Here is a 25,944-nt window from a genome sequence, read left to right on the forward strand (position 1 = left end):
ATTTAGCGTGAGCATCATCTGTCGTTATTATCTAATGATATTATATTGAATGATTTCTAAACAGCCATATATCGTCAATTGTGAGACGTTTAAAGATGTATAAAAGTCTCTACAACTTATAGCTTTGATTTTCAAGCTATGTAGAGCACAAAGAGTTTAGGAGAAGAATGACAAACGAAAAAATATATGTATATGAAATCATAATTATTATATATTATTCAAGTAGGTATCTTAGAACTTAAAATTTTACTACGCTTATGTACCAATAACCTATAACTAATAATGGTTGGTTAATGGTACATATACAGTGTCATTACATCACAAATAGTACACTACGCACCTAGGGCAGGAAAATAAAAAATGTCTTAGATCACATTTTAGCCGAGGCGAAGCCGAGGTCAACAAACACAACAGGCTTTCTTTACTGCCCATGTTGCGTATATTATATAGGTGCTAGGTACTATTTTTCTCCTCGACGAAGGCGGCAAACGGCAACATCGGTAAGCGCAGCGGGACGAAACTTGACGTTTTCCGCCTGGAGGTGAGAAAATATTGCTTTATCAAGAACTCAAGAGTTTCATTTATTTTTTAATTTAGTACATTTTTATAATTTGTCACTTAGCTTGATTTTTTCAATTGATTTCTAATGTTGCTGTTCGAGACTGAAAGGAGATGTACACTCAGGTTGGGCTTTACGTAAGTAATTATGAATCTGTACTTGCATAATGCATTTGATAATTTCGACAGTGAGTTGAGAAATAAAAAATGGCGATTACCATGTTTTGTGTCAAAACACAAAGCATGGTAATCGCCATTTCACTTAGCCACGCGTAACGTACCATATCTCACACATTTCTGATTTTATTACTTCGCTGTCGAAAATTATCGAATACAACTATTCGAGTACAAGTTATCAAGTACTCTAACTTCTAAGCTGCTGTTTTTATGGTGGCTGATTTTAAGACCATTCTTAGAAGAGTTTTATAATAAATTGGCAGTTGGCACAGTGTGAAACTTTACCGAGTCACGTACGACGGTGCGATTGTTTTGTTAGTGTTCACGCCATCACAACATTGAGCGGTCATCAATTTGCCCACTTCCTTAAAGATGTCGTTCCTGTCTACGACTAAATAGCCAGGTGTACAGACAATTAGGTAATCACGGCGAGTGGAGTGCTGTCACGGCTTCGCGGAAACCCATTGTCCCGGGAGAACCACCCAGTAGTGTTTGCAAACCCACACCAATATTTGCCGTACGAATGAACGAAACAATGCGACCCAACAGTCAAATCTTTCTTGTCACGAGGGTGTAGTTAAGGCGAAGCACGTTTGTTATATTTTGTTTTGTCCAGAAATGTGTTTATATAAGATTTGGGATAAGACTGTTGAAAATACTTTGAGATGGGAATAGTTTTAGTCTGTGCATTATTTAGTGGGTTCTTTTAATTAATGCTATTTATATTAATCAATGATTCTTATGTAAATTCAAAAACCATTTGTTACATCGTACTTGATAATAAAAATTTAAAGTTATGGTAATAATGGAAATAACAGAACTAAGTTATTTTAATACCGTATTTCTCAATCGTTTTTTTATTGAAACTTGATTAAAACTAAATATAACATAGTATTATAACCAGAATAAAACAAAAACTACTTTAACTGTTTTGCTCTATTTTCAATTTGCTCTAGATTCCAATTTCAATGTCGTGCTTCGCCTTAACATAGTTAGCGAGCACGGGCGAGTATGTTGGCACGTCCGCGTCGCCCCACGGCCCCCACGGGTGGTGGCCACCACTGCGTTTTGTACCACCACATTGTACCATCACCATATTGTAAAATCCACCATAAATAAGACTCAGCGTGCGATACGCGGACAATTGAATTAATCCAATTTTTTTTATGTCAAGATCAACACTGCTCAAGTTGACAGCTCTCTGAGCGCAATGATTGGTGGTACTACTGGTACTTAACTATCAAAAAAATTGAGGACCTTTTTACTTAATCAAAAACAAAATTTTATATCGCAATATAGCTATCAATATTACTTTATGCCATTAATTTAGGCTCCTTTAATAAGTAGCTTTAGAGATGTGAGTTTTATATCTGAATAAGAATGCTGCAAGCATATACATGCAAGCTGAAAATCTTTTTTTTCCTTTCAGATTAGTACGTGGAAAGAACCCTCAAGATTTTCAGAGATACAAAATTATTCTTAGCATTTTTATTCTAAACTACTTAGCCTTTTATATTAAAATAGGTTTCTAAAAGATTATATATTATTATAGGCCAAGTAGAGATCTACCCCAAATATTTATCACTAAATTTTAAAAATCGATTTCCGATTATAACACACACATTCATTAATTATTCCTAATTCAATTAAGCCCTTACCATAAATAGGTCTGTCAAAAGGGCTATTGAGCCCGCACGTGTACTCACAAAGGGCTCGGCTGGGCCCTAGTGAGAAAGTCCACAATACACGTGTCATAATGGCCTCTATATTGTATCGGAATTGTCACATAGAAATTACCAAATATGTATCGGTCGAGATTCCTTGAAAGTCCTTTGGATTGAAGTAAATTCAAGTTCTTCTGAAGTGAATTTTCAAGTTTTAAAAAGTAGAAGAATGTCAACTAAAGTAATGATAGTAAGTAAAGTAAGCATGCAGAGTTTTGGTTTAAACTACGCAAGTACAGGTTTCATTAAAAAGATTTTTTCTAGGAACTATGTATTTTGAAAAAAAAAATGAATCAAACGAAATATTCTTCACTTTGCTTTATTAACGAGTTTTTTTTACAATATTAATTTAATTACTAACTAATATAAAACTTATCTAAGACATAAAGACCGATAAGAAATGAAACGACAATTTGTAAAATTCCTAAGATTTTAGTGCTCGTTCAAGGCCAACGCTTAAAACACAATTAATACCATCAAATAATCTTGAATATCGTTAATTATGCATTAAAATACAATAAACTCCCAACTTTAGCTACCTAAAAGCATTTAGGCATTCGCTATTAAATTAAGTAGTCTAAACTATTTTTTATCATCGAATTAGAAGACCACCTGGCCGGTACAAAAGCTGGACTTATTCTAAGAGCCTACGTGATTAAATTTTGAAATAACACGAAATACGTTTTAAAACGTGATTAAAATATAATTATAATACATTTGCAAGTTAATACTGGTGTTAAAATAGGCGTGTTTTTACACTAGGTGTATTTATCTTCTGGAAATCTTATCCTTATCTTTGATTTTTTGCGCACTTGATATTTCAGACCTTAGAACATTTAAATATGACCTTTAGATGTCGAGGAAAAGCCTAAATATTAAAATCTCTTAATTATTCGACACTTATAAAGCCTAAATAGCGAGGCTAGTCACACTTCTTAATTTTTTACATTCAATTAGCTTATGTTTTTTAGGAACTCCTACTAATATCTTCTTATATATAAAATTCTCGTGTCACAATGTTAGTCACCGAACTCCTCCGAAACGGCTTTACTGATTTTTACCTATATGCAGGTCTGAGAATCGGCTACTGGGTACTTTTTATATTGATAAGTGCATTTGTTAAATAAATAATAGTAAATTATTACAACTCGAGACTGACGGCGACCATTGTTTGTGCGACGGGATAGCGATGGACGTTGCCATGGTGACATACTTATTTAGTCACTTCAATAACATCATACGGGCGAAATACTTTATATGGCAAAAGAACGTTTGCCCCGGCAAACGTTCTTTACAGGTAGTTTTATTATAAGTTTATTAGCCAATGTTTTTATTCACCAACACTAATGATTTTTTTTATTCAGGTGATGAATACGAAAGTCGATGGGTATTTAAAGCCAAACATATTTAGTATTTGTTCATGACTAAACGCGAATTCTATGAAAAACCTTTTTACATTTTGTTCAGTCATTCGCTGCTTGACTTGCCCAAACAGACCTTGAGGGTGTATTTATTTTGGTTCATCGATTGGTGTTATCATTCCAAACATCGAAGGCTGCTTGTTTGGCCAAGGACTGCAAACACCCACGTATATTTAGTAAATAAACACATTCTGAAAAGCGCATTAAAGTTTGACTTTGGGCTTATGCGAATTTGGTCTCTTGGTACAGTTTTTTGCAAGTATTATGCACCTAATATTGTTTATTCAATGGGAATTAGCAATTAAGTATTATCGGATCAAGTGATGTTAGGTTAGGTGGGGGTTTGCCGTAGCGTACTTTGCGTACTTTGGTGAAAGTCCCTTTTGAGGTAGACCGGCCGGTCGTGGAGGGAGTTCTGTGTTTGACAGATCCAGTACATCCTAAACGGCTGATGGTAAAACGCAGATGGTTACAATGTGTAGGTTTGGCGCTTCTCGTCGACCAGCCCGACATACACCCGGGGTGCTACAGCTAATAGCATATCTAAGGCACATCTCCAACCCGGGACATCCATAAAACGGTTCTCCTGTATCATAAACAAATGTTATTCGTCACTTACGTCCTACGCGCTTTTCCGAGGGCGTTGCATTTGGTTCTATGTTTCGTATAAACTAAAAGATCGCATCATAATAGCATTTTATGGACTCTGCGTGTTCATCTATAATGGACCAATACAAACGACTAAGAACGAGTTCAGGGGGCTCATTCATCTGAGATTGCCACCGTGATATCTGTTCAATCATGGTGATGATCTAGGTTTTCCGTGTCTCAACTTGAAGAGGACCTGCCTTTAGAATCAGTCTTTGGTTACACAAACTATCAAATTATGTATTTGGATCCTGGACCTGATTCGAAAATAGCGTAAAAAGGCCAGGAAACATATTTTACTCTCGACAGTTCAAAATGTTTTCAACAATTATAAACGTTGTAAAATCGCACTTGAATGGATGTAACAATGAATTCAAATAGTTTACCATTGTTGAGCACACTTTCAAAAGTTTAAAAAGAATGTAATGAATTCAGTTCATTCGTGAATGAATCGCGCACTCGTTCATTCAGAGTGTGCTCGAGTGTCCAATCACTTGGTCACGGGGTGGTCAAATTGACAGTGGTAAAATGGTATAAATTTTTAATTTGCCACACTCTTTATGTCACCATTCGATATGAAGTGTAAGGTAATGAATAGGCTATAATGTAAAAGAGCAGCAGTTACAAAGAAGCATATAAATTTTTTAAACTTCAACCATCTATGAGGTTTTATTTAGAGCTACTATGTTGCGGTGGAAACCCTCAAGTTGGTAGGTCAAGTAGCATAAAAATGCCGAAATAGCTTTTCACGTTAATTTCAGAAACAGCGTCTGAAAAGATCTACCTAAGTAACAAAGTAAGGGTAGGTACGGCACGACGCATAATACATAATTGTTTTTGGCCGTTTCTTTTTCTGGCCTCGACATTTCTAGAATACACCTTTACGATTTTAATACTAATAATTTTTGTGTCAATGATAATAATCTTCTTTATTTTCTAGGTAATTTTCTTTGTCTTCTTTTGATAGCTGTGTCCAAAACAATTTTACTTACCAAAGTTACATTTATTATAATAGACGTAAAATTAAATTTATTTGTAACAAAAAATCGAAAATTATGGGTGCAATAATGTGCCCGTATAACTCAGCGTGGGTCCGAAATTCGATCAAAAGGAATTTATTGGCCAGATTCGCAATTCTACGCTTCCTTTTCAGTTTTTTTTCTTTTTTTCTCAATTGTTAAGGCGGACCTCAGATAATGCGTGGCGTTGCCGACGACCATTATACAGAGAAAAAGTAACGCCCACTTTTTAATTCCTTTGTGAGCAGAAAAGTTTTTAAAGATTATATTCTTTCAATGAGATACGAAAAAGAATATAAATATTTTCGAATGTTAAAGAATTCGGTAGTTCGGTACTTAGGATCGAATTTCTTCAGCTGCTTTTTGAAAATGGCGACCGTTTTTCCCGCCATGTTACTTTTGAAAATATACAAAAAGTTGGTAGCTAAATAGAATATAAGGAATAAGGGGACCTAAATAAAAAAAATCTTAAATTACATAATATAAATTTTACCTACCAGCGGGGATAAAACGGTAACATTTAGCAATTCCTCTCAATCAATTCAGCAAATGAATTGTCAAAACTGCCAAACTGACAAATGTCAAATTAGTACGAATTACTAGACATGAATTGCAAGCAGACTTGCATTTTGCGATTTAAGAAAAATGAATCATATTATGATTCAATATATGATTCTCCAAAGCGACCATTTTAGCCCCGCTGTACCTACATTTTCATAATAATTATTATCCCATCACTATGCTTAATTAAAAATTACTTGTACGTATACTTGTATGGTCTTTGATTGAACTTATAGTATATTATCTTGTCTCTACCTATTATACACGTTATTAAAATTAATGAATTGTGAGTTGGCAGTTGGCACTGAAACTGATATCAGATAAAACTAATGAAGAAACTCTATGTATTTACATAGTAATATAATACCTAGTAGTTTTTTTTATTTATTTATGAAATAAGGGGGCAAACGAGCAAACGGGTCACCTGATGGAAAGCAACTTCCGTCGCCCATGGACACTCGCAGCATTAGAGGAGCTGCAGGTGCGTTGCCGGCCTTCTAAGGGGTAATAGGGGAGGGTAGGGAAGGGAATAGGGGAGGGTACGGAAGCAAATAGGGGAGGGTAGGGAAAGGAAAAGGGTAGGGGATTGGGCCTCCGGTAAACTCACTTACTCGGCGAAACACAGCGGAAGCGCTGTTTCACGCCGGTTTTCTGCGAGGACGTGGTATTTCTCCGGTCGAGCCGGCCCATTTGTGCCGAAGCATGGCTCTCCCACGTTTAGATATATTATATAGTTAGATAGTAGTATAGAAGCCAAAGCATAGTAGTAGTCTAGAAGCAAAGACTTACATTACAGCATTAATAAGGGCACTATTAAGGTAGTAGGTACTCAAAGCCGTTAAACTCATTATCATCGAGAGTATTGATGATCACCGAGGAGGCTACTATTCATCACAATCTTCTAGTGGCTAGCTAACACGTGTTCTGTTTGGTAACAAATCGCGTACGTTGGAAAAAGACCTAAAGTCCAGCACTGGTTATGAAAAATCTACCGTAACTCAAAGATTTAGAATTCAATGTTGAATGTAGAGCAGCAAGAAGCGATTTAAATTGAATTTGAACTTTATTCCCCAGCGTTGAAGTTAAAAATGCAATGAATTTGCCATAAGGGCATGCACAAAGGAATATCAATTTTAAGGGGCACTTAAACTATCTAAGATGTCGTGCACAATGATTACGTTACGTCGATCCATCACGGCGCAGACACTTCGTAGGCTTCTATAGATTTTTTGTTCGCCCATTTCCTGTCTCGCCCGGGGCCAATTCGCAAAATACAATTAAATTTTTTCGGATTCGGATTTTTTCTTTCTTAATTTTTTCCGCGTCGGTCAAAACTTTTTGTTAAAAAAGCCGTGCGTAATAGCTTCGTTATCAATGCAAACCGAAAACGGTTTTTGAGGTTTTTTTTACGGAATTCGCAATGTTTTTTGTCCTTTCAAAATGACCGCTCGAATGGATTTTTTGTCCGCGGAGGCGGAATCATGGTTTAATTTTTTATATTTTTTGGGCCAATCGAATTTTTAGTTTTTATTAAAAGTGTTGAATGCCGATCATTGCCAAAATGTGATGAGGCAATTAAAAAGTGAAATTGTTTGCTTTAGGGTAGTTTTAAAATTAAATGCAGTAGTTTTAGAATTTTTAGGTTACGACAGTTTTTCTCTTAATTAAAAAAAAATCTTTTACTATTTAATTACATTCGTCTTATGTTGTATTCGTTATAATATAATATGTAATACGTTATAATATGTATTCCTACAGGTGAAGCTTTACTATTAAGTTCACAGTGAAAAGCAATAAAAATTAATGAACTTCATTATACCGTGTCAAATTTTTAAATTATGTCACGAGTTCAAGCCGAAGCCACTAAATCCTTATCTAACACCACTTAATCCAGCATCCGTTGTACAAATACGTCTAAAACCGTCGTCACCTAAATTTAATAGCAAAAAATTACCAAAAATATGTCAGTCGCCCAAGAAAAATTGGTTGGAAAAAACTGGCTGGCGATAAAAAAAAAACTGGCTGTCAATAAAAAATCTGCAGTTTCCGTTTTAAAAAAGGAACGTAATTTGAAACCGCACGAAATTGTTGCAACACGTGACGATGTTGCACTTGTTGCTGTGTTTTACAAAAACATTTCGGGCTCCTTTTTGTGTTGTCACGTGTTTTTGATTTGCCTAATGGATACGGGTTGCAATATTGCATTCCGAGTGATTTTAGTGAAGTGAATATGAATTTTCGTTTTACAGGACCGCAGAAATACTAACGCAGATCTACAAACGGGGATCTAGACTTTTCAGAATATTATATTATGTTTTTGAGATTTAATAGTGTATCAAAAGATAATTATATATCAATTGTTAAGCTTATCCTAACGGAATTCAAAATTACGGGATAGAGGATTTAAAAGAAATTTTGACATGTTATAAAATATAATAATTACGTTTTACGCCAGGATTTATCTTTGTACATCATGCTTCTATTTATTATCTCATAATATATTTTTTTCTACTTATGAACTTAGGCCTTCTAGAAGGAATCTTTTTTTAACTTGATCTTTACAGTATATGGTAGGTACGTAAAACGTATTTAATTTATATATACATCAGGTACCAAAAACACATTTAATTTAAACAGACACATCGATATCGGGTATCAAAAATTATCCGCAATTTGGCATGCATCATATGCACCTACCGGAAGCTCGCAAGTGGTACACGGCACCTAATTATGTGGAGTAATGGTTTCCTGATCACCCCGCGTCCTTGCGAAGCCGCTAATGCACACACTTCCGAAACACGTTAGGTTGGTCACACTGTTGAGCAATTAACGCTACTTTAACCTTTTTTGGTACTTTCAGAAGTGCACTGGTTGTGTTTTTTGCGAAAAACTTAAATTCAAAATTTGCGAAAAAACTTTTTCTAATTTTCATCACTAGGTACGTGAGCAGCAAGGAATCTGAGGTCTTGATAGTAAAATACTTACCTAAGAAATTTTTCCTCATCCTTCCAGTATTTTTATTTCCACTTTTTATTTTTAGGTAAAGTCCATGACTTGACAGTTTCTCTGAAATCTAGTCATTTGGGGGCGTTCGAGTGCCAAACGCCCATCACGAGTCGGCATCTTTTATTTTCAGCGCAATTTTACTATCCGCCATCTGCTCGTGTCCAAACAATGTCAAAAGCGCGTCAAAAGATACCGCGCCATTGTCAAAAATCACACTCTTGGAGGAGCCGCGGGCACAAAATAATTAACATCCACCATCGAGAATTTTATTATTCGCACCTACAAAGCCAACGAAAAGTTGTTAAACACGGCACTCTCGGTGTTAAGCCGGGAATAGTCAACCGTAAACTCTTTTGGATACCACCAACTTCATCGCATGCTATTTTAGACTATGTTTGGCTATAGTTTTGGGTTATATTTGCATGCAGAGTTAAGGTTTAGGACAGTTCTACCAACATAAGGATTTCACGCGACACTTGTTTGTTTTCCGCCACCCTGTTTCGCACAAAACACTGAGTTGTTTCACACAAAACTAACAGGGCCAAGTGGTGGCATTAGTTTTACACGGGTTTGCACTTAAATGTGTACTTATAAGACGCGTGATGATTCCTTTAATATGAATAGTTAAGTCTGTATTGAATTGAGACGTTATGAATACTGCCGTAGAAGAACTTACTTAAAACTGCTGCACTGGAGGTCAAACTTATAACGTTAGAATATGATGCATACATCTAAAATTAAGTTTTAACCTGTAACTAGGTATTACAGAATGCCCAATCTATTATTCAAGGAAATATGAGTTGGAGATGAATAAAAAAAAATATGCGATATAAAAAATCATAATATTATTATGATCTTTCATATATTCCTTAAATATAGCTTTTTATAGGAAAGACAGTGTATTATCTAAAAAATACCGCAAAATAATATTTAACTTATTTAGGTCTTTTTATTGCCAGTTTTCCTCATTTTTAAAAGATTTACCCGTATTTGTTTTGTAAAGTTCAACAAAGTGCGGTTTTGGTGAAATAGCTACCAACTACCACTAAACCACGAGTTTTTGTGGTGAACTCATGTACATATTGTTCAGGCATTGTTCAATTCTCTAATTATTGTAAATTGTAGAGCATTATTTAAAGTAATTGTTGTACTTGAAAATTGTATCTTCTTTTTTAAGTCTTTATGGTTCTTTTAAAATCTGGTGGTTGTGTTTACTTACGCATATGGATTTACCAATAGTAATGAATGCCGTTATGGGTTTTGCAGCGTATTATCGTGTACTGTTTTCTCTACTTGAAATTAGTCTATTTGAGAATTAGAAAATTTATAATTTTAGATTAACCTGGGAACAAATTTTAACTCCCTTCGGCCATTCTCACCTCAAAGGTGATCTAGAATATTCGGTAATGGCTGCTGTGTTTCCTATTTGCCTAGCTGCCAGGTCTCAGGCCATCTGCGTATTCAATAATAATCTATGTCCACCTTATATAAATGGCGTGAAAAATGTTTCTTTGGCTTTTATATTTAACGGCGAATATGAGCGTAGCAGCTGTGACGGAAGGTAAGTCAACATCAATGTAACGCGTCTAGACCGTGAAATTTGTCGCCAAATTGAAAAGCCGTCCCGGATCGCACAATGCAGAAACTTGGCTAAATCAAAGCGCATGTGTCGGTCGCAAACAGCCGTTCAGCGGATCGAATCGCCGAAGAAAGCCCGTACAAATCCCTAAGAAATAACCGAAAAACCGAAATTTTTCTGCGATTCGCCACGCCACCCCCGATTTCACGGGCCTATTAGAATCGCGACCTGCGACGTGTCGTTGCCGGCTCGGGACGGAACGAATCGCATAGAAATTCCCGATTTATCATTCTTAAACGTATTGCATTATACCCTTTGGACGCCACTTTTGTGGGCCGTCACGTAGCGCATACTGTTTCTCGACACGTACCTTCGATCATATTTTATTTATGTCAGGTCCGATTATGCTCTGTCCACTGAATGTCCTTACACCTCGGCTTTAATCGTATAGGATTTCTTTAGCGGTTGTTTGTTTATCAGTATCAAAAATACACCGCGGTAGGTAACTAAACTATATTTATGTTAACCTTTGTTCAATTCCAGTTAAGTATGTACATTATTATCAGAGAGCTACATAATATCTTTCCCGTTCTTTGTAATTATGAAAGAGATAACATGATATGTAGCCCAGCGTTAACTTTACCCAGAATCGCGAAAGTTGGCCTTTATTGTATATTGTATAATCTTCACCTGTTTGACCTTACACTTCACATCAATTGTTATCAATGCCCAAATTATCTGCAAATTCAAAGAAAGGGATTCAGCACGTGTTCAAAATATGGACGATAATGAGCATAGTGACTTAACTATTCATATCAGCTGTTACTTGTTATTGACCCTAGTCGAGGTCAAAGGTCAACATGTGACCTCTAGTTTTTATCGGAAATGTGCGCGTGCGATAACTTATATGATGAAAAATAATTAAGACTTACATCAGGTCTCAACGGTAATAAAACATGATAAGTAATTATTATTTTTAAGATAAAATACCCACCTATCTGACCTATATGTAACTTGTAACTATAATATATCATTATTTTAAAAGTACAATATACCTAGTCCACGCGTTGACGGTTGAACTTAAGGTGACGCCGCGTTAAAGTAAAAAACCGTGTTGGATATGTTTAAGATTGCTTGTTTGAAAACAAGCAATGGAACAGCAACAAATGGAAAGGGCGTTAGCGACAAAATGGTTTTTTTCGCGTAATTTAAAAACCATAAATACATTTCATATAAGCTATGATCAAATTAATGTGTATGCTTGAACCAATTTATGTACAAATTTTGGAAGCTTAAATCACTCTCCTCTGTTGGCAAAATAGGAATCCCTTTTTTACAGAGGTCTTTTTGATTGATTATTCTGTGTTATAAGAGTTGACCAATCGTGTTATGATATGGGTAATTCAAAGACAAAGACACGATTAATACTGACAATGAACTTTAATTTCTTAGCTTTAGTCATTGCTGAGAAAAACGACATCGCTACAGCCAAATTATCAAAGCGTCCCCTTAATAACAGAAACAGAAAATAGCACTAAAAAGTAAAAACATATTACCGTGCTAAAGCTTGTGTTTCGAGTAATATAGGGCATAGGCACCTACTTAACAAAATCACTTGCGTCAACAATAATATCTATGGACGCTTCACACCACGTCAGTCTGGCCCCGTGGTAAGTACCTGAAGGACTTGTGTTAGGGGTGCCAGACAACGGAAATATAATATTTAATACTTTTATACTATACATATATTTAAGATTTTTATTATATGATACACATATTTAATACACATCCATGACCCAGGAACTTAGAAAACTTTTTGTTCCGTCGGCGGGATTAGAACCCGCGACCCCCGGCTTGAGCTACCAACAGCCCACCAACTGCGCCACAGAGGTCGTCAAACAATGTTTTATATTTTAAAGAAAAAACAAGAGCATTTATTTAAATAGTGACAAAGTTGAATAAAGCACCCATGAAATTATAATAAGGAATGTAATAATTTAAATTATATTTATTGGTTAAAAAGTTTTATGTCATAATAATAATTCTGTGCAACAAAGATTCCAGTAACTTCTAATAATTAAAATAATTAGATGTTGCGTCTGGAACTTATTTGGTCGTAAAAAAGTTTTAGCTTGCTTGCTTTTTTTTCTTGCATGCTGTTTTCTAACTGTCCAGTACCTATCTATGGTGCTTACTTTTGGCAATATGCGTCAAATATTATTATTTTCATCTACACAAATTAATAAAAATTAACACCGCCATCGTGGGTAAGTATCGCAGACACAATAGATTTTAAATTTTTATGCGCTTGGGGATTAATGGATTAATTTTAAATTTTTCTAGTCTCGCTAAAACTCGAGAACCTCTGGATTGATTCGGCTTATTTTAGTCTGGTTGTGGAAGTTAAGTTCCCTCCTAACATAAAGCTTTTATGTTTATTAGGAAAGAAGTGATACGAAGTTCACCGGGTCGTCTAGTTAAAAATAATATAATATACTAGCTGTTCCGACAAATGTTGTTTTGCTATATAAAGTATTTCGCCCATATTATTTTATTGTAGTGACTAAGTAAGTATGTCACCATGGCAACGTCCATCGCTATCCCTTCGCACAAACAATGGTCGCCGTCAGTGTCGAGTTGTAATAATTTACTATTATTTATTCAACAAATGCACTTATCAATATAAAAAGTAGATGTGGTCCGATTCTCAACCCTAGCCGATATGTTCGCTAAGATTCACGAAAATCGGTCGAGCCGTTTCAGAGGAGTTTACGCACACCGTGACACGAGAATTTTATATATTAGATTTTTATTATATTCCTGTGCTAAAAATGACCGTCTCAAATATTGCATAACGCAATTTCTAGAGTTGTCAATATACCAGAGGTCACAGGTCATCTTACGTTGGCCTTACATCATATTTTCATTGATAACTTGCGATTACATTGTTCTGTGTCGTTGAATTTTATTTTTTAGACAAATTATTCTAACGCGTAGAACTCTGCAGATCTGACGAAGCCGATATGATTTGATTACGTTAGTAGACGTCATAATATTCTTTTTATTTTACAAACATTCAACGTTTTTAAATTTGGTTATAATAACAAAAGCGTTTGCAATAATATAGCACCATATACCATAAAGTTAAAAGCACCTACTATAGAGTCTCTTATGTCAACACGCATCTATTAAGTATCGCTTATTTATAGAATCGCGGATCAAAAATACATAATATATTATGTTATAAGGAATTGACTTAGACATTGATTGCGTTAGATAATAATATGAAGTCGACATTCGACTCATGTAAAACATTTTGATCGGTGATTCTATAATGAAGCGAACAGAAAACGTGTTGGCTAGGGTCTCTAGCCTGTCGTCATGTTGGGCTCAAGCCCCTGATGTATATTTATGCCTATTATGATTGGCACCATTGCAAAGCTTCACATATTTTGGACAATAGAAGGTGATTATGACGAATGTAGTCTCTTTACGTAATCGCTTGTCCATCAACCAATACGCTTTTTTCTTGAAGGTTTGCAACGTTTGTTTACTCGTCGTTCGTAGATCAAAACTATAATTCCGGCTATAGACAGGGTTGCTATACGTCAATTTTTTGAATTTGCAGCCTTTTACAGTCTCATCTTTCGCTAGCCAGACTCTATGACGTGTGCAACATGTGGGATTATGGTCGGATCGTTTACTTCATGTGCTAGTACTACAGTAGTACTACAAGATATTCTATGGAAACTTAAAGACTATCAAAGCCTATAAATTGGTTCCAATGTACGGTTGAAGACATCCATCCATCCTTTTTACCATGAAAAGGTTGAAAAGTAGCTAAATTGATAATTATATTATTATGCTACGTATGACTACCTTCCGTATTAACTTTTCCTACATTCCAAGTAGGTACTTATTACTAAGTTCATTTATCTGCAGTTACCTATGTAATTTTATGATTGTTATTATCAGCGTTGCCTTCCTTATTATCAGTATATTCATATATTCATGTTTGCTGACTACAGCTGATGTTACTTTTTCTGTAACATTGTAATTTACCAAAGAAAATTTTCTTTAATAATATTTTTGTATCATAACATTATCATTTTAATCATAATTCATATATGATTTAATTATTATAACAAAATGTGTTGTTTAATATTAATCTTTATCTAAAGTATCATGTTACAGTTTTGAAATCAGCAATTTAATATATCATGAGGAAACATAATTGATTTAAGTAAGTAATTCAAATTTATGAATGGTAAGTTTATGGTTATTCGCAAGATAACATTGAAACTTGAAAGCTTATGTATGTAGGTTAAAAGTATTAGGTTACTGAATAAGATTTGGAGGTGAGTAAAAATTAAAGAATTCATTGTTTTATTTATTATCTTTATTAGATTCAGAGATCAAATAAAAGTCTTGATATTCTTATTGTTATCAGTCTAAAATGATAGGCACATAACACTGTTGATAATGTAAACATGTACATAATACATAAGTAATAATAATTACTAAACCTAAACAGTAAACATACAAGTTAATGGAGCATAAAACTAAAAATACCTTAAACATACTAAATTCGAACTTAGAAAATAATACATTTTGCTTAGTACTAACTTGAATGTAACAAGATATGACACGAAAGAATACAAAACTTAACTTAATTAAAGGTTTAATCGACAAAACTGTTAAACTTACGAACAAACATAATTACAAAACCTTAATTTAGATTAATCTTAAGCTAGCATTGGCACATTCGGCCTATTTCGAAATCAAGTAGATTAAAAGAAATTTAAAGCTTGCTACACATAATATATCTCTTTTATAAACTCTTCTTAACCTAGTTAAAGCTTCAGTAGATGTCCATTCATATCACAGTTGGGTCACTTACGAACTAATGGAAGACGATGATGATGAAATTGAAGACAGAGATGAAGATCCGTGCAAAATTAATTACAGTGCAGTTGGCGTTAAAGCTGTCTACCAAAACATGACGGATAATTTTATCGTAACACAAACTTATTTAGATGTTGCACTTGTATCTCTATTAGATTTTATTCAGATAAGAATCTTATTAACTTTAAACCTGATTATCAAATTTTAATCACTGCCAAAGTTTAAATCTAAACGTTAACTGAAGTTAAAACGAGAATTTAGAATGAAATCAAATTCAAATAAAGATACGGTACAACATCACAAAACTAATTCTAATGGAAGACGTTGGCGTGCTCGGCACAAACTAAATCTAAAATTGGAAGACGCGATTTTGTTTTCACTGCATTAGAACCAAAATTAACCGATAATGGAAGACGTGGATTCGTTAACTTGATCTGGATTAACAGCAAAGGTTACATACGAAACAGCTCCTGTTGCTCTCGTAGCAGATCTCCCGGACCTCGTTGGCCAAGTTGTCGCTGACCTCCTGGTCGGGAAGCAGCTCGAAGCGGGCGGAGTTCAATATATTCTGGTTCGTCGCGTTATCTTCGTCCTCGACCGGCACCGGTTTGACCGGATCCAGCGGGTAGAAGTATTCCGAGAAGGCGATGACGAGAGGCTCGTCGGCAGTCTTATGCGATGGTAGGTCAGGGCTGGCCGGCGAATTGGAGATCAGCTCCCCCAGCTTCGACCAGCACTTGTTCAAGTTCACTCGCGTAGAAGTCACCACCCTGCGCGGAAGCCGCGGCTTCGAGCTCTGTAAAAAACGATAAGAATATGTTAGCACCGATAATAATATAGTATTGTAGAGTCACCGAAACCGGTTGCCACTTGCGAGTGACAAAAAGTAAAAACAAAACTTCAAAGATATCACGGCAAAGGTTGAATAAAAAAGATCGTTACCTGACGATTTAGGAGCTTCATCCACGGTGAGCGAGGTGACTGAACCTCCTTAGAAGGAGATTCTGGATTCTTCTCCGCGAGACACATACTTATGCTACGATCTACGACTACGTATTTACAATGCCGCTGCGGGAGCGACGTGCACACACGAAGGTACAGACGGGAATGATGCGAGCAGGAAGGGCGGCGGGCTTTATATAGCGGTCCCGTGCGGCGCGCGTGCGTCCCGGGACTAGCGCGCGCCGCACCGCGCGCCGCGCTGCGCACGAGCGGTAGCGCGCGCGCATACTGGTTTCCACGAACACGGCCTTTGACGTGCCGCGACTTAGAAATGATTCCACTGGATTATTATGGGACAACTATCGATATTTGAATAGTAATTAATGTGTTGACAACGATGCAATGTTAACGGATCTGATGCCTGATTAGTGATTAGAAAACAATAACTTAGATAATATCTGATAATTTGCAATCAATAGGTTCAATTAGTACTTCATCAATAACAATTGATCGAGTATCGTAAAAGTATGTACTTCTAAAGATATAATAGGCAATGATAATAACGACGTCTCAATTAAGATAAAAGGAGTTTTGACAAAACACTACACCCCTATCCTCGCATCCGGTGAGCAAAAAACCTATACAACGAACGAATACATAAAAATCATTTGCATAGAATTAGAAGTTATATATTAGCGTATCCGACCATGATATATAGACGGAGGCCGCATGATTTGTGGCGAGCTAGGCTAGCTAGGTGATTTAATCACAGGAAGCGCATAGGCAATCTCTGGACCTAGCACACCTGCCGTTGTGATTCATAATAGTCAAGATACAAGCCTAGAGCAATGTACTCTAGCGCTAGCTATTCTTAGGCTAGATAGCCTTCCGCTGTATTGTGTTGGAATAAACGCTAAATAACATAAATGCATCTTCTACAACAGTGGGTGCTTAAAGATTCTATTTTATTGACCAACGGCAAGTCAAATGCATTGACAGAATAATAGTCTCTTATCGTGTTCATTTTTCGAAGATTTTTTTTTCGGATAAACTGACAAAAGGTAACGTTATGGGTAATATTTAAATATTATCTAGCTAATTTAAATTAGATGAAGGATAAAAAATAGAAATCCTTTACCATGCAAGTCTTGAGCAATCAAATGCTGATAAGAAATTGCTAAGTTTTGAAGTCTTCAACCACAAATGACTTTCGCCCGTACCGCGTATAGATGCTAATTTCAATAAATTAATGCTACATAATTAATACATATTAATTTATTAATTAAATGCGTAGCGAGGGAGCCGATGATTATCAGATTCAGAATTGTGATTAGAAATTTGTTTTTGAGTCGCGGTTAAATTTATAGATTTTAGCGATTGGGGCGTTCAGATTATGGATCTGTTAATTATTTTTTATTTGAGCATAATCATAGGATCTTTGATGAACTAAAAGGTCTGAAAGTAAAGTAGAAGTTAAACATCTGGTAAACTAGGAAAGAGGCTAATGAAGTTTTTGATGATGATGATAAAATAAAAGATGGAGTCGCGCTTCTAATTAACAAAACGAAACATAAAAATGTCAGACTTAAGACCAAAGTCTTGTTAGAATAGAAAATAAGCAGCTAATCTTTATATTTGTTAATGATAAACACATTTTTGTAGAGTACTAGAGTCCTAGAGTCTCGATTAAAATTAAAAGGTAAAGACCATAATATTATCTACTACGAAGCATATTTTATCCACCCCTACACCGAATGTGGCTTCTTTAATATCCTCTTATAAACGCTCTAGTACGTTCCATTTTTCAACTCAATCAACGATCTCATGAAACTGAAACCATATTTAGAACTCGTTGTAACCGATCCCACGCATTCCCCGCTGAATCTTACACATTATACTTACATTACGAAAAAGAAAACAAAAAAATCAACACCACATCGCCACCACGTGCAGTGAAAAAAAACCTCCGCCTTTCTGACGACCCCTCCACGGATAGGGTTACAAATGGAACTTTGTATAGTTTTTTGTGCCATCGAGGATTTTTCAGTCAAGATTTTATCTTTATTGATATTTTAAGGTACAACGTTTGAAGTGCGTTTCAAACAAGCTTACAAAATTGTTGCCTGTTGGCTATTGTTTAAAAAAAAGTGTCAGCCATTTTTAATTAGTGTTTAAAATTCGAACGCGGTCAATAACATTTTGTCTAAATAGGCTTGTATCTTTGTATTGTATAATGTATACCTACTATTATAAAATGTTGTTAATCAACAAAATTTGTTAATTAACAACATTTTATTAGTTTTTATTGTATCAGCTTTTAATGCTGATACAATAAAAACTTATTGTAATTATATACAATCATAGTTATCAATACCATTTTCCACTTATCAGCATAGTGTTGTTATGCTAATTTTATTTCTAAAATTTCTCGGTGGAGTACTTTATATTAGCATTTTCGTGCCTAGCAGATAAAATTGTTTTGTTTCTTTACAAATGATGTCGCTAATTTAAATAAATTTTTGAAGATTTGAAGATTGTAGGCAGGTGAATTCTTTTATATTGGTATAAGAAGGAGAATTATAATAATAACCTGTGTTTCGTCAATAACATTTTATACTTATAGGTAGGAATAGGTACCTATAAAGTATCTATATTATTAATTATTATTTCGTTTTGCGAAATTTCTAGATGTTAAGTGTTGTTAATTTTATTTCGTTTTTATTTCTTAATGAAAGTTTTTATTTTTAATATTGACATCAAAATTTAATAACTTAATTTAAAAATATTTAAGTATTATCACTTAAGATCTAAATTTAATCCTTTAAGATTACGGATCAAATAAAAAATAGAATCTTAAAAAATAGAAAAAAAGTCATTTTTATATAATCTGAAAAGCAATTTAAGGAACACATTTATTGGATAATTTGCCGAAATTTATAGTAAGGTTGTTAAAAAGAATACTTTTACTTTATCTTTGAAACATCGTCAGATCTTGTAAAGATTATAGTTACAATATTATATTTTAGTAGCACCTGGATCATTGTAATAAAATATTTCTTGTGAATAATAAATTTAGGAAAATATATTATTCGGTGTCTAAGAAAGAAATAATAAAAACCTAGGACTATAACAACTCTATCTTTGTGACATATTTGTCACACAAAAATACCAATCATCTATATATTAATACGTGAGCCAAAAACTTTGTATCCCTTTTGCACAGTTATAGTTTATATGGTGAAGGAGTGCATCGAGCTAATATTATTTTGAAATTATGCATTTATCATACATTTTTTTAACAAATAAAACATTACACACACTACAACACACACACTAGGAAAAATTACAGATTTTTGAGTGACAAGCCTATACATACGAATTATTCTCTTTTATTTATGGTTGAAGTTTGTTGACAACAAGGTGCCAAATTGAAAATGGATAATGTTATTTTTTATTGAATCTTAGATACTATTAGACAATGCTTACGCGGCCAGTCTGAGATCAGCTGAGTCCCAGAGACAAGAGTTGAAAAAATATATGATAAAGTCAATATTTTTTTACAAAATATAGGTAGTAGTCCTAATGTCGTTGAAACTAAGGTCTAATTTCGACCATTGGGCGATCTCTAGTACTTTTAATTCTAAGAAGCATTTTGTGTCATTAGAATTCGTTACATAATAATAAACATAAAACATCATCATAACAATAAGCAGTATAAACAAAAGACAAACGGTTCCATCAATTTATTATAATAACGTTTTATTATTATAATAACAGGAAAGGGATAAATAAAACAATCACGAATAGATAAGTGTCCCTCCATGACAATGCATGCATTCCGACACAACCTAATGCGGGCCCTAGCGCATAACTTATACTATAATATGCCGCGGTAAAAGTAGGCAGAATGGGCAGCTTAGGAAATGTCTGGATACAAAAAAAATGCAGCCACCATAGCATTTAAAAAAATATGGTTACAAAATATATTATGATAAAGCTACTGTCATACTGATGATTTAAAAAGTTATCTGGATAGTAAAATATAAAAATCAGAATAATATTCTGATTTTGAGTAGGTACGGTAGGTACTGAAATAAATATTTTCTGCTGACATTTAACGAAATAGTAATCTAAAATTCGTTACATATTTTATCGATTTTCCAATAAGGATTTAAATAGTTTAGTCAAAATCAGCGGGGGTTAATTAATTTGAATCGTTTTTTATCAGATTACGTATCCATGAGCACAATTTATAGAAATAATAAGAATATTACGTCTAAAATTACATGGTGAAAGATCTTTAAGCAGATTATTTAAAGGTCAAAATCATTATTTTAATAATAAAACCATTACAATAAATATTTTCGTTAATCGAAAATTTACTTATCATGTCCTCCATATGGCCCATAGGACCAGTTTACACCAGCTAATTATTTTAATAAGATACTCACGTATAGTTACTTATCGTCGTATATAATTATGTATTATAATTTTTAAACATGATTGGAGACAACAATGTTGATTGTTTTGGTAGTCAAATGAGGCGTTCATTAAAAACGAAAATAATTAATTATTACAAATTTTATTGCCTTATTCTGATAGAGTAATAGGTTGTTGTTTATTTTCTACGCGTGGTTTTATCGTTTAAGATCCTTTGTTTCTATTTAGTGACTTTGAAAACTCCTAATTGATATTATCTAATTATCGTGATATAATATTATGATTATTTATACAATTACTGATCGAAAGTCAAATCTAAATAAATCTAGTAATTATGTAACTACCCGGTTTTGTGCATTGCCTGTAACCCCGATTATAATCTATAGGGTAGGGAGCTCTATTCATAAGTCCTGACCGCACGCCCGGCCGTGTGCCTGTTTGTTGTCAAATAACGCCTCAATTTGGCGTTGTGACGTCACATTGTAGGAAGTGACCCCTGATGAGGATAATTGAGGGGTGCAATGAGTACATTGTAATTTAATATGGCATTTTGCGCTTCCGAGAATAATGATGGTAGTCACGAGACACAAATTGGTACTTTTATTGAGTATTGTGACGATTAATATATTCCTCATTATTTACAGTGTGTAACAAAATATGTGATAATACTTTAGGGTGTGTACGTGTTCCTTGTTGAGAGTTCACTGTGAAAGTAGCAGCGCTGAAAGACTACACCCTGTATAATATATTATTTCATATAGATAAATTTTACAAATTGTTGCCTTTATTGCTATTGAGTGTTGCGTAGAAGATTTTCCATTATCTACATCTCATCTCTAGGTAGTAGATAAGTATTCCCTGGGTGCAACTATTAATATCTATGAAGGCTTAAGCTATGATTACATAAATAATTTATTTCCTTTAGGAGCTTAATCTTAATAGTTTTCTGGGTTCGTAATCAGGGAGCGATCTTATCTTAATTAAAGCATCCGCCGGAGTTATTAAACCGATTACATTATGCTTAACACGAGAAACTTCGATTACTCCGTAAAAAATCCCTCGATTACCATTAAAATGGCGCGAGGACGCACCCAATCACGGCGAACCCCTGAAAGTACGCACACGCACACGCTCACGCGTACGCATGCGGCACACACGCACGTTTTCAGCGCGGGCGCAACGCACGCTTACGGCGCGAGCACACACGCACACTTTCAGCGCTCGCGTACACGCACGCTTACGGCGCGAGCACACACGCTCGGCAGCTCCTCGCGTGGCGGGCGTGGAGCATCCCCGTTAAGGGGCGCAGGTGTGGGCCGGTGAATGGTGCGTGGGAACCCGCCGCAACCCCGGGTTCCCACCGCCACCTGCCACCTGCCGTACTACGCATAATTCGCCCGAGTAAATGAACGGTAGTGACCACGTGTGCCCACTTTTTTCCGCGGAAGACCGGTGAGCCCAATTAATTTTATCTCGAAGATAGAAGTGTAGCTGAACTAATCGATTTATCGTCGCGACCGAAGACTGCGACGCCGAAGATAGTTTAACTGGGAGATAATGCCTGAAACTAGTCTGTGCTATCTGCGATAACGTCGCTACTTTAGTTCAGACACTTTATTGATTATCTCGCCGATGGTAATTAATAAGAGGCGTAATTAAATGCGCTTTTAATTTAGACAAATTGTAAAAAATCTGATAACGTTTAATTCTCCTCTTAAGGACTACTTCATCACCATTAAGACGATGCATAAAATTAATTACAGATAAGAGAGCGGGCATAATATTAAAATCTGATAAGGCTTCTCGAAAGCTCTGGAGTTTTAAATGTGGTCTATAAAGTTCAGAATAAAATGTCACACCGGGTATTTATCGTGACATTAATGAACGCTACAAAAATCGCGTAAACTTTCATAGTTTGCGTTGTTTTATGTGCGTAAGGAGCGAAGCCATATTGCCCCGTTGCATTGCGGTGTTTTTTAATTTGACCGAACGACGAACATGGTTAGCATGAGCACTGAGGAAATTACTTTCCTTTTTCATGCCCCTTCTAAATAACCTTTCTCAGTTTTTAATTTTTCATTTGCTAGAACGTTTCATAATTTTAGCGTCCTTGTCAATTCCTTCGTAGAAAGCAAATCAGTGTTAGGACTTAGGGCGCATTCGACCAAACTGGAGTAAAATTTTACTCGAGTATAACTGTCTCCTAATCTAAGAGTAAGCTGGTTTTGCGTTTTTCCAACTTCTAATCCAAGAATGAGGTAATTACACGGGAGTAAACATTTACACGGGCTATTTTGGTGGAGTAAATATTAAACTGAGAATAGTTGCACAACAGGGTTCAACTGTCACGGTCAGCGTCATTGTGAACTATAATTGATATTTTATTTCATACTCTTTGAGTAACTTGGTAAAATGCAAACGATAATACCCTAGAGTAAATTAATGGAGTAAAATTATTCTCATGATAGTTATACTCGTGTAACTTCAAGTTTGGTCGAATCGGGCCTTAGGGTCGCATCAACGCTTGCAACGCATGTATCATAGTAGGTACGGTCTAATAGGGATGATGACAAGGTCAAAGATTAGGAAATTTTGTTAATAAAATAAAGAAATCACGGTAAAAAATGTTCCCAAAATTTCAGCTTGATAGCATTTGTATTTTTTTGTTAATCGCCTTCAAATCTATCATCAGTTCAGTCTATCAGTTTGGTCAGGAACGATGGGAGAATGATCGTCTTACCGGTTGATTGTCAAACTCATTTTTGTTTTAATATTATGTCCTTTTCTGCCATCATTCTAGAGTCGCGTCGGGTCAGTCTCAGACTAATGGACTGAATTTGAACTGATATCAGACTGATCGTGTAACCGTTGTTTAACAAAGCGTGACGTCGTCCGTTGGTAATTACTAATTATAATCGGTAAACACCGGTACAATACCGAACACCTTTAGGGACGACCCATTTTAACCTGTTCACTACCTTTCACGATTCGTTACATACGCGTGTTGTTTTTGTGCATGTGTAACGTTCATTGCTTTAACGTCATATTTTTATAGAAAAAATAGTTGAAGAAGAGACGAATATAATATTATAAGAAACCGCATAAACACCTCAACGTTCGAAAGAAATGAATTAAAATAGCAAAAACGTGGTATTTGCATAATATTACAGACAATAAAATAGCACAAAACCGGCCAAGTGCGTGTCGGGCCACGCGCAATATAGAGTTCCGTAGTACCGCTATTTTTTTTTTAATTTTTAATGGTCAATGAATGTACATTTATAACGTGTACTAACAATAATATCATCTCAGTTACTTTCAAAGGAATTTGAACGAAAAGCTCCTTTATGCTTCGCCGAATACATTTTTTTAGTTTACGACTATTACTCAATAACTTTAAACTTGTGAAGTCTTCTTAGCCGTGATAGTTTTTTTCTACTCCCGTTATTTTTTTACATTTCCAGAAGCAACTGTTTAGCTAGTAGACGTGGGAGAGCCATGCTTCGGTACGAATGGGCCGGCTCGACCGGAGAAATACCACGTTCTCATAGAAAACCGGTGTGAAACAGCGCTTGCGCTGTGTTTCGCCGAGTGAGTGAGTTTACCGGAGGCCTAATCCTCTACCCTATTCCCTTCCCTTCCCTACCCTCCCCTATTACCCTATTCCCTCTTAAGAGGCTGGCAGCGCACCTGCATCTCTTCTGATGCTGCGAGTGTCCATGGGCGACGGAAGTTGCTTTCCATCAGGTGACCCGTTTGCTCGTTTGCCCCCTTATTTCATAAAAAAAAAGATGGGGGGGACACTGGACTCTCTAACGATTTTTCCACTTTAAAACTTAATTTTTCACAAACGGATCCCTAAATAGGAAAATGGTCTATGAATATTGAATATTCATAATATTTTTAAAAAACCTATCCAACGACACTCCACAAAATGGGGTGGACGCGAAAAAAAAATTTTATCCCCGCTTGATATGTTTTTTTGTAAGATTTCATGTACAATTTTGTCGGCAGCATTAATATGTGCATTCATGCCAAGTTACAGCTTTATAGGGCCTATAAGTCTTTGAGCAAAACCGCGGACAGACAGACAGATGGACAGACCGAAACTATAAGGGTTCCTTGTTGACTACGGAACCCTAAAACGTGGTATTTGCATAATATTACAGAATACCTGTGATACAGACACACAATAATTTTAAAATTCAATAATTTATTGTAGCAGTTATATTGTCGCCTCTTTACTTATTCAATATCGTGATATGTGTAAATTTTCAGTTTTATATAGTTGTATTTTAGCACAAGTTTAGTTTATTTAATCGCCGTGTATGGTTTTTTCCCAGCTCTATCTATGTCATATGTGTGATAGAGTGCAACAATGATAAATCGGGATTGTTGTTGAACAAACTATTTTGTTTTAAGTTTTAACAATCTTATTTACACATCTACCTTCATATTTATTTCATACCGAATAAGTACCAAAAGCAGTTACAAATTACCACCAAAAGGCAGTTTTTCGATAATTACGAGTGTATAATTAGCTTCGTACTTTTGTACTTTCTCCCCAAAACCGAACAAGGTCGGAAGCTGTGTCAATTATGATTGGGTTCATACCCGTAATAACGCTGCACTATAATTTATCTGCTAGTGGTAATCATTGTAGCCGGTACAGTTATTGAGACAATTATTTATATTTTATTTATTTGGTTGACTTATGTTTGACTTCTGAAAATTTATCTGAATAAGAAAAAAGTAAGATAATAATTTTGTTAAAAATTAATAAATCTCAGACAATTACGGATAAACGGAGTTGTTCCCAATAGGATAATTTTAACACGCTTTTTAATAAGAATAATTTAATTAATTTTTCATATTTTTTTATAATAATGAAAGTGATTTTTATAACAAACTGAATGCTAGTCTATCACTTATTTATTTCTATTACTATTTCATAACTTAAGATA

The 25,944-nt window shown here is 35.1% G+C and overlaps 1 protein-coding gene and 1 long non-coding RNA gene across 2 annotated transcripts; both read right to left on the bottom strand.

Annotated features, from left to right (window-relative positions):
* Positions 1-464: 464 nt before the first annotated feature.
* On the bottom strand, positions 465-25,715 carry LOC121735331. The gene is made up of 3 exons (XR_006036837.1): positions 25,704-25,715; positions 19,666-19,673; positions 465-555 (listed from the first exon to the last, which is right to left on the bottom strand). It is a non-coding gene; the product is annotated as an uncharacterized LOC121735331 (long non-coding RNA).
* On the bottom strand, positions 15,292-16,688 carry LOC121735330. Its single transcript, XM_042126121.1, has 2 exons — positions 16,541-16,688; positions 15,292-16,394 (listed from the first exon to the last, which is right to left on the bottom strand). Exons 1-2 carry the CDS (start codon positions 16,625-16,627, stop codon positions 16,038-16,040), a joined length of 444 nt encoding a protein of 147 aa, XP_041982055.1. The 5' UTR covers positions 16,628-16,688; the 3' UTR covers positions 15,292-16,037.
* Positions 25,716-25,944: the final 229 nt, after the last annotated feature.

This window comes from Aricia agestis, chromosome 17 (assembly GCF_905147365.1).
Source record: "Aricia agestis chromosome 17, ilAriAges1.1, whole genome shotgun sequence".
NCBI classification, from domain to species: Eukaryota; Metazoa; Arthropoda; class Insecta; order Lepidoptera; family Lycaenidae; genus Aricia; species Aricia agestis.